Here is a 10,731-nt window from a genome sequence, read left to right as displayed (position 1 = left end):
TACATACACACGCACACAAACACACTCATACAGCAGTACATGTATATACAGAGATGCACGCACACACGCACACAGACTTGCGTATTCTTCGCTAAGATGGGAGGAAAACAGTAATGGGCATGGACACCCAGGTCACCTCGCTTGTTAAAGACCGTAAAAGGAGAAAAAGGTTAAAACACACACTCGTAAAAAGGAAGAAAAAAAATATATATATAATTCTCAAAAGGTCGACCCCCCTCCATCTCTTTTTCCATGTAGAGTTCCCTCCCGACCACCTAATAAACCCAAGACCTTGTGACAGATTTTGCCCAAAGGGGCTTTGAGGTAAAAGTAGATAAGAGTCCTGCTTAGCTGGGAGAGCTGAAGAGCTGCGCTGACCGACACACTGTGCCGGTCCGCTCCCTTGCTCAGTGTATCTTACAAACACAAGAGTGCAGACATTCACATAGAAAAAACAAAAACAAACTCAAAAATAATGGCTCAACTTGTAGTATATGTGTGTGTGGTTTGTTTTTGTTTTTCCGTGTATTTTTTTGTGTTTTTCTCCTTTTGTGCATTGGAAACCCCCCCACGGGGTTTGCAGTGCTGGATTGCTGGTTTGAGAGGCGGCTCGATTGGGAACGCTGGTTGGCGATTGTTCCTTGAAATAAAAAAAACCTGCCGGACATATTGAGACGCAGCAGGTTTCCCCTCCCTCCCCTCCCTCCCCCCTCCCCCTGTCCGAGAGCCGCTTTGGTGCAGATTCAGAAAATGTAGAGTGAGTGTGAAGAGAAAAGAGACAAGAATACAAATAGAGATAAGAAGAGAGAGATAAGAAGAGAGATAAGAAGGGAGAGACTGGCAAATAAGAGATTAAAAAGACAGAAGAAGAAGAATCCGCGGGTGGACTGGCTGACATGCTCGCTAGCTCAGGCGAAGTACATGGTGTGCTGGGTATCATAGTGGATCTGAACGGCCTTGGCCAACGCCAGGGGGTCCCGGCCGTTACTCTGGCCCGACACGTGGCTTCCTTCAGCACTGCAAGACAGAGAGGGGCAGAGTTCAGTTTGACCGTCGGTAATGAAATCACGTCACAAAAATAAGAATTGCAGGAGAAAGAGGGCACAGCGATGAAGACAAGAATCAGGAGAGGTGTTCTGGTAGGTACAAGTCTGTCTTCAAACAAATGTTATAAAGTGCTTCGCGGAGACAAAACCAAAAGACAGGATGCTCTATAAATCTCATCCAAACTATACAAAAATTTAAGAAACTGCATTATCTTCCTTGAACCGGAGCCACAGACATGCAGGGCTTCCTCACCTGTCGTGGTCTTTGTCCACCAGGTGGTAGCGAGCTCGGAAAGCCACCAGCCTGGCGTAGTAGGCCGGAGCTGGGATGGAGACGGAGCGCGTGCAGCGGACGTAGGTGTGGCACAGCTGGTAGGTGAGGAGCTGCAGCTCATCGGCGGTGAAACAGTTGTCGTCCCACAGGACGTGGTAGTGGGACGGACGACTGGTTCCCTGAGGGGCGATGTCACATGGTACACGTCAATACTGTCCTGGAGTGCACTTTATTTACTTGTTGACACACAAAAAATAACTTTTTTATAACTTATGTTGCATCAACTATGACAGGTGTGTGAACCTCACCTGAATCCCAGCATGGCTGCAAAGGTAGAAGTCAAACTCGGACGGGTGTGTGATGGTGCTGTCCACCGTGGTGCCTGCTGGGACGTTACCGCTCTTCCCCACCTGCAGCGGACGATCGGTTAAGATGCATGTCAAGACTCGCACAATAGAACGCGATTAAATAGCACACATCTTGTAAGGGGCGAACGCCTACTGACCCGCTCAGATTTGTCAGAGCAGAAGAGACGAGTGTGGTGACGTTTCTGAACCACGATGTAGGTAATGCCCGGCCTGTAATCCTCCTCCAGACTGATACAGGCCTTCCTGATGGCTATCAGCTCCGGCCACGCCACCTGAAAACACACACACACACACACACACACACTTGAAAGGTATCCTATGCAACATGTTGCCTTGATATACTACCGTTGGAAATTATTTTCCTGTGACACTTGTTTTGTGGCCCGGTCACAAGCACTGTGTCATCTTTAATATAAAAGATAAAACTGTATTCAAGCTGTGCAGCAGTTGCAGTACAAAGTGAAATGTGTGAAAATATAAAAAGGGTGCAATATAAAAGTCTGAGATAAGGTGCAACTCCTCTCAAAATGAGTCACAGCTGCCATCTCTGCCGAGTAGCGTCACTCCTGGGGACTCTCACCTGTTTCATTTGTCCCTCAGACACTCCACCGCGATAATAGATGATCCGTGTGGGCTTGAAGCGAGTGGACTTGTAGAACTGGATGAGCAGCTCTCGCACCATATTGGTTAAATCTTGGATTACTTCCTGGCTGAAGAGCTGCTCCTGATTGGTTGGAGGAGTAGGGCACTGTTCACAAAAAAAAAAAAAACTTCAATTAAACTTCAGCTCGAAGGTGAACAACTGAAATGGAAATATTTACATTCATGGTTATTAACGACATTTAAAATTCAGACTGAATGATGCCAAAGAGGAATTACTCGATACGAGTCTCTACAAAAATCCAAAGGTCGCTTTCACGAATAAGTCGCCGTTACCTGGGATATGTCCTGTCTCGACGTCTGGACTCGGACCGTGGCGCAGTATCGGCTGGGGTGGCCGTCCATGCTGCCCACCACCGCCGCGATGGACGGCTTCTTCCCGTCACCTGCTGGAGGATGTGTGACGTCCGCACCCAGGAAGATGACAGGCTGCTGGAACACAGAAGGCCTGAACCGAGAACGGGACACAAACATTATTGGTACGTGTGTGTTGGTGACTTTTACATTTCCTCTCTGCCCACTTTTTACTACAACTGACAAAGTTATGTATTTTCAATACATAACTGACAGTTGTATTGTCAGTTATATTTTCAATACATAACTGTGCACCCCATTTCTGTTCTAGGTTTAGAAAATAGAATATTAGGAAAATGATGTGAGAAAATATCCAAAGATCATTATACGAAGACAAAAAAACAGAAGTAAAGGGACAAAAAATTATTTAAAAAATTAGGCAGAGTATTGTTAGAACTGGATTGCTCTTTACCACAAGATTACCAGAGCTGTCCTCAATTAAAGAAAGCATCCGACCCGCCAAGAAAGCGAAAATGAAGAAATGACAAAAATCCGTGCTGACCTCTGATGAGGCACCAGGACGTTGTTGATGCCTCCCAGCTTGGCGTTGATCTTGAGGCACAGGTTGGAGAGGGTCTGAGGGGACGTCTTCACTACGTTCTTCACCTGCACACACTGGGTTGCCATGCCAAGGAGGGTGTCGCCCACCCGCTTCACCTCAGCTGGAGACACGTACGGAGATAACCAAGTTCAATGTCACAAAAATGGCGTTTAAAACCTGACTAATTTGCCAAACCTTCATCCTCTTATCTAAAAGCTTTTTCCTCATTTCATTCTAAAGCAAGGTATCTCTGTATGTATGTATGTATGTATGTATGTATGTATGTATGTATGTATGTATGTATGTATGTATGTATGTATGTATGTATGTGCTCAGAATGGGCACTGCGCTAGTTCACTAAACCAGTTCTTACCATAGACTGGCGTTTTTCCGGGCAGGATGACCACAATCAGCTGCAGACCCACATAAGACATCTTGAGGTGTTTGAACATGGGCTCCACGCTGTCGGCTCCTTGGGCGTATTTACAGAAACATGGCTGGCCTTGAATGGGCATCCCAGCATCCTTGGAAATCTTTCGAAGCTGGTCAGTGAAACTCCTATTGAGAAGCATTAGGCGCTCATCAGAAATGAACAGCACAAGCAGACGACTTCCAATGCAATTAAATGTAGCAAGGAGAAAAGAGATTTATTAATCGTATGCAAGAGGATGTACTTAGGATGTGAGCTAAATGCTAACATACTCCTGTTTACCATGGCCACCATCTTTCGTTTGGTGCTTGCATGCTAACAAGCACGAAACACAAAGTACAGATGAGACTGATGGAGGATACGAATGTTTGTCATTTCACCCAAAACCACAAAAAGGTATAATAAAAAATAAAAAAAAGGTATAGAATACATCATCCGTCAACCAGGACTGTTTGTAAGTGTGCACCGCTCTTTAAAGCCACGCCGCACGCTTGGCCCCTTTTTCGTGTGCATTTCTGGGAAAGGACTCACTTGAGCAGGTCCTCTCGACACTGTTTCTGTGGGGCGAAGCAGGCCACGGCCCAAACCTTGATCTCGATGCCGGCGTAGAACTGCTTCCCTCTCATGTCCCACACGCCCTGGTTGGGCGTGGCCACGGTTTTGTTCTGGGGAGAGAGTCCCTAGCCTCTTAGTCAACCCCCCGCATGGATGAGCCAATACAACAGATACTACAGCCAAACATACAGACAAATCTTGACGAGTATTACAAGCCCACCTAGCTGGTAAAGTATTCATCTGTGCATGACATACACAGTCCATGCAGAAGCATCGTGAGACTTATTTCGCAGAGATAAATCTTCATGTCTTTATTGTACATAAATATCCTGGTTTTGTAACTTCCCGTATCGGGAGTCCTGACATGAACGAGGGCTGTGCATCCATTAGAAGACATGTCATTAGCTGAGTGCTCCTACTTCAGAGTGTGATTGTGAATACAAATTCAAAAAGAGCAGTGGCTTTCCATTAAGTTAACAAGATTTGCCAAAGGCCATTAGGAGCTTATATTCTCCAAAGCAAGCGACCACAATGAACTACCTGGGTGTGGCGTGCCAGGAGAAGTTCAAGAGCTTCTCAAAGGTTTGTAACGTAATCAAAGTCACAGGATTGAAACTCCTGAATGAATGATCACGGGTTGTCATCGAGAATATCTAAATGTGACACGGGAAACAGACCGCTGCGTCTCCCATGTTGTACATACAGTCACTTCAGGGAGTGTTTCGTTTGGCGCATTCTCTGAGCCAACTGTATGTCCAACCAGCATCCGCGTGCCATTTTAAAATGAAACAAATGTTGATTTAATTCATCACAAGTGATCGTGGAAATGGGAAAGCTTTCAGTCTGCATTTAAGGGCATTTCACTGGAAGCCGATTAGACTCGATATCCCAGCAGGCAAGTCGCCAAGCCTTTCAGAAAGAGGGTTGTGATAGGATCTCGGGTAAATTAGCCAATAGTGGGAAGTTTGGCACTGGAATAGAAGAGCTTTTGTTTTTTTCAAGGAACAGTCTGCTGTAATTCTGTAAAAAACTATTGTAGATTTCAGAGAGTATAAAAGGGAGAAGCTGGCCCATACACTGAACCAATTACCCCCCTACAGGGATCCATTAAGTTGCAACAGTGCCTCTGAATAGGGTGCTGTGTTACAGCACATTTAGTATTCATATGAACCTTTTCATTTTCAGATGATTAGAAGTCAAACAGACAGGTTTTACTTTAATGCGGGGTGGCTAAGAGTCTTATCCTGTTGGTAGCACATCAATTCCCCCCCCCCCCCCCTTACACAAAATCCTTTAATCTCAATTCAGCCTCTCTCTCGCATCTGACAACCAGTAAATGTCGGAGTCAAAAGGTATGCATGCATACCTGTATTTCTGAAAGGCCAATTTCTCGTTTAAATAAAATGCTGATTTTTATGTCTTCTGTTGACAAGTTGGATGTGAATGCAGATTTGAGATTCAGTGGGTGAACCCAAATGGTTGGGTCATTTTTTTTATTGAGTATGTCATTCTAGTTAAATAAATCATAAAATCAAACATCATAAACTCTAACCCTTCCTGTGAGTGACCTCTGCAAACCTGGATCTCCCCCCTGCCCTATTTCCCCAGCATTCACTCAGATGCCCCCCGGCCCCAATTCCAGTCATGCTTGCAGCCCCCGTCCGGTACTCACCCTGCCACAGTCCCGCCCTGTGTCCGTACTCACCCGGCCCCCATACTGCAGCATGGGCGCCGGGAGCACACGCCCTGTCACTTCTGTCATGTCATTGTGTACCACAATGCCAAACTCCTTCAGGTAAGGGTCCGGGCCCCCGACCATGCTGTTACTTTTGACCTGTGGAAATGAGGAGACGGTTAGGGACAGGAGTTGGATGGTGGTTGCCAGAGAAGAAGTGATAATAAAAAGAAAGAACAAAAACTGGATTGAGAAATGAAAAAGAACAAATATTTTAAAAGAGACGTACACCGACTTGACTCGTGAATTTCTCTCGTATTTGGCATTTTGGGAAGACTGAGGCCTAGTCCATATGTACAGTTATTGTTGTAAAAAGAGTGTTGGATAATGTAGCAGTGACCTCCATAGTGCATTGGGACACTTCTGTTCCTCAATATAGTGGAAGAGTAACTGCACATTTATGTGTAAACATGAAAAGTCCTTTTAGCTTAAGTTAAGTTATTTGGCCACTTCCTTCGTTCATGGATGCATTTATGCTGCTGTTGCACGACGGGTCGCCTCGTCAGCGACGCCTCACAAGAGATGATAACGGCGCACACCAGCAAAACATTTTCTATGTGGCCTAATACAGTCGGGTGTAAACGAAAGGCCAAAACACTTTGAAAGGCTGCTATTTTTGGTATGTGTGGTGTATGCCTTGGTTCATAATCGGTGAACTAAAAAAGTTTTTTTTAAAGTCCTGAAAGAAAAAAAAAAGAACGAAATTCAGCAAATGTCATTTCTTACTCGCGTCCCAAGAGGAAGCACTCACCAGTCTGCTGATCTCTTCCTGTCTGTCGGGGGCCGAGCGAGCGGTAGCTTTGATCATGGTGGATGTCTGGTTGTCCGTCAGCTTCTTGATGCAGCGCTGGCCTGCTACTATGTTACAGACCTACGGAGCGGGAAGAAACGTTTCATGAATTCAACTAAAAATCAGACTAGAGGGGGGCCACAGCAGGAAAGTCAAAAGGGAGAATGTCAGCATTCGTGATGCTTGCCAAACCCTCAACAAAATGATGATATTTCATATTTCAAACGTCAAAAAAACGCTTCTTGCTCACTTCCAGGGGAAGGTAGGTGTGCTTCTGCTCCTGCCCTACTTGCAAACAGGGTAAATGTGGATATTTGAGCTGCAGATTGTACTTCTGCTTGAAATACTGTGCTACAGTGCACTCCATAGCTTGGCCGTTCTCAAGTTGTAAGGGGAACCTGTGAATAAATGGAAAATGTGAGCAAAGCACACACAGAAAGTCCACATAAGTGTAGAAACACAAAAAAGATGTAATGAATCAATCATTCAATGTATCTTTACAATGTTAAGACTATTTAGCGGATTTCAGAACACATGCGATGGTGAACAAGCTGACACTTACGTCTGGTGGCTGGCAGGTCGGCGTGTCACGTTGCACACGCGGTACTTCCTCTTCATTTGACCACAGTGTGTGACCTCAACTTTTAAGCCTGTTTAAACACATGAGAATAAACCGTCACAGAGGCATGGGAAAGAGGCAGCGCCATTTTTCAAATCAACCACAATATCAGATGTTGTGAGATCTTTAAATTTAGCACGTTGGAATCGTACTCTTCCGTTCCTCTGCTGCTGTTGTTGTTTAAGACAAATGCTGACATGGAGGCCAACTGTGGACAGTGTCCAGCTCTCTGCAAGTCCCCTTTACAGGTGTCTCAGCCCAAAAAGGAGACTATAGAAAGCTTACACGAGTCTGCCCAAGAAAAATATGCAGCTGGAAATTACACACCATCTGTAAAAACCCCATTATTTCTTGCAAGGTTATTTGTTGGTCCTTTGTGTGTTTACAATAGACAGGAGTGAAGACCAACAGAGTCCGGAGTTGCTTGGAAAAGCAGTATTTTCTGGCATTCAAAACAATGATCGGTGAGGTATGAACAAAAGCTGTATTCAGGAGACCCAATCAAAAGGACTTATTTTCTGATTTGAAAAACCCGATCCTTTGTCACCCCGCGGCTAAGAAAAAGAGTTCAGTAATGGTGGAGGCCAAGTAGAGTGTGTGTGTGTGTGTGTGTGTGTGTGTGTGTGTGTGTGTGTGTGTGTGTGTGTGTGTGTGTGTGTGTGTGTGTGTGTGTGTGTGTATGTGTATGTGTGTAGTGGGTATGCAGCATGATTCTGTGTGAGTGGGAGCAGCTTCTTTAGTTCTTGCACTCTGCATAAAAACAAACACCCATGTGCCCTGCAGGCCCATATCTATCTGTAATCTCTGACTCACTGTGTATCAAATATTTCCATGCACAGTAGTTATGCATGCAACGAGTGCATGTCTGTTAAACATTGACTCTTTTGTCCTTCTTGGTAACAGTCGGAGTATTTACATGTGCCCGTCTGTGTGTGTGTGGTCCGTGTCTTAATATTGAGCGCTTACCTCTTATTTCCTTGGTGAATTTGACGCGCTGCGAATCCGTCAGTGGTTTGGTCTGTTCGTTGATGTTCTGTATGTCGAGCACCTCGCACATGAACTCGATCACAGGCTGAGCGCGGTAGAAAGCTGTGGCTGACACTGAAGAGGGGAACAGATATGACAATACTCAGCCAATCAGTCCTTTAAATCAATAAACTGCATGCAAGCCAAAGGAGTCCACGTGACAAAGGGAGATTTAAAGCCCATTTACTCAGCCTGAATGAATGAGCTGATCTCATTCACAATGCCATTTATCTCCACATAAGAATGACTTTTCAATGTTACCGAGTGGATACAAACAAACACGCCATCTAGTGAGCAAACCCTCTCAGTCCAGTAACCAAGTATTTTAAACAGTAAGTCCCTGGATCATAGAGGAAGACAGTTTATGTGTTTGGTCTTTGTGTCAAGCGGACATCTCAACTACCCTCTTTACCCTGAATAAATATAGGAACTGGTTTTAGTGCCGAAATTCCTTGTGAAATACTGAGCTTTACAATTTCAACTGACTTTACGGCTGACAACAACCCCAGGTTAAAAAGAAAATTACATGAAAAATGCAAGGGGATGCATTGTTGGGGGAACACAATGGAATACAATCCACAAAGTTCAATTTAAGTAATATGGTGGTGGAAATAAAAAAGTGTTTCCACACAATCAGTAGCTGATCATCAGTGATCGTGTGCGTACATCTACATTACGTCTTGCTGGGTAAAGCGCTGAGACATCACAGCATTTCTTATATCTGTCAGTTAACACCCACATCGAATATCAGCCCCATTCAGAAAAACATTTTTTTTTTTTTTAATAAAATAAACCACAGCAGAAGGCGACTAGCTCCACTCGATCTTACCGTCGATGTTGAGCATCATGTTCCACATGGCAGGACGGACAGACTGATGGAAACCGAACCACACCTCTCTGCCTCCACCCAGAGGATGATAATAGCCCTCCGGAGGGGAGAAAAACGAACGCCCCACAGGAGTGTACCTGAGCACAGAAACAACGTTGAATAATTAACCAAAAGTCACAAATGTTCAATTCATCAAATGTTCACAAGATTCTTTTTCTTTTCATAAAATCAGCCAGTTTAAGTCTAAAATGTGTTCATCATGGAAAATATTTGGGCTGAAAAGTCAAACCTTTTATAGAGACAAAGAAAAACACATTTTGGTTTCTAAATCCAATCAGACGGCGAAACCATTTAAGAGACATGTTGTATGTTTGCAAATGAACATAAAAAAGGTAAATATTCTGACAAGTGTGTCTGTAAATGCACCTTTAAAGCGGATACAGGTACTGGGCAGTTTGTTTTTGACATCATGGGGCAAGAAAAGAAAAGAAATCCATAATAACCCTTGAGCACGGCGGCAGGAAATTAAGTAACACAGGCAAATAAAAGATGAGAAGCAATAACTCTGTCAGCGGATGTGAAAGAGGCGTGGGCGGTGCGTTTGTGGCGAGCGTCTGTACCTCATGGAAGGCAGATGCCGCGTGATGACGTCCAGAGCCTGAACCGAATCTTCTGGGACCTCGTTCAGGTGACCCGTCAGGGCTTCCAGCAGCATCTGAAGACTGACCACAGACACCCACTGCAAAGACACCTTGAACGTCTGATCTTTCCCCTCGCCAGGCAGAGTCACCTCCAGATCCACCTAAATTTGGGGAGAGGGAGAGAGCGGGGGGGGGGGGGGAGATGGGACAAGGAGGAAGGGGAAGAGGACAAAGGGAGAGAAGGACACAAAAGATAAACGGAGGGAAATGGATTGAAGAACCGGTGATGGGGAGACATAAAAGCCAATAAACGCCCAAGGGCGAAGTAGATTGAGATAAAGAGGGCAACACATAGAGACTCCTACTTTTTGGAACGACAAAAGATCCACATTGAAACACAACATTAGTCTAGCCACGGTCCACAGGTGTAAACAATTTAGTAAATTCTGATGCAAATCCTAAGTTAATGGTTGTACAAGCCGAGTTTAAAAATACCAACCCTATCTCTCCCAATTGGCAGTGGATGTGCTGTGTACATGTTCCTCTTCCCGTCGTAGCCAGGCTGTCGGTCTCCAAAGATCTGCATCTTGAAGTGCCGCACCATGGTGTCCACCACTTCCCTGGGAGACAAAAGGGCGGTGAGCCAAAAACACAGGCATGCCAGTGACTTCATTCTGGTGACTTCACTGCAATGAAACTAAAATACTTCCTTCTCCCATTTATTAGCATCTAAAACGTCTCTAAAATCGAGTAGACAATTCCCCCCTCGGGCATTAAGAGGTTATAAAAGCTACAGATGCAACAGGCATCTCAAAATTATCTAAACATGTGCATTGTGTGCCCGAACCTGTAGTGAGAATTTA

At 44.8% G+C, this 10,731-nt stretch overlaps 1 protein-coding gene across 1 annotated transcript; it reads right to left on the bottom strand.

The window, feature by feature from the left end:
• Positions 1-841: 841 nt before the first annotated feature.
• ago4 (argonaute RISC component 4) lies at positions 842-10,487 on the bottom strand. Its single transcript, XM_079232371.1, has 17 exons — positions 10,368-10,487; positions 9,848-10,029; positions 9,228-9,364; positions 8,339-8,473; positions 7,316-7,403; positions 7,004-7,151; positions 6,715-6,834; positions 5,934-6,062; positions 4,205-4,338; positions 3,617-3,801; positions 3,205-3,364; positions 2,625-2,796; positions 2,269-2,394; positions 1,826-1,960; positions 1,629-1,730; positions 1,300-1,499; positions 842-1,017 (listed from the first exon to the last, which is right to left on the bottom strand). The coding sequence occupies exons 1-17, from the start codon at positions 10,470-10,472 to the stop codon at positions 909-911; spliced, it is 2,367 nt and encodes a 788-aa protein (XP_079088497.1). The 5' UTR covers positions 10,473-10,487; the 3' UTR covers positions 842-908.
• Between the last annotated feature and the right edge of the window lie 244 nt (positions 10,488-10,731).

Source organism: Taurulus bubalis, assembly GCF_910589615.1.
Source record: "Taurulus bubalis genome assembly, chromosome: 16".
NCBI classification, from domain to species: domain Eukaryota; kingdom Metazoa; phylum Chordata; class Actinopteri; order Perciformes; family Cottidae; genus Taurulus; species Taurulus bubalis.
This window is presented reverse-complemented; position numbering and strand designations above follow the sequence as displayed.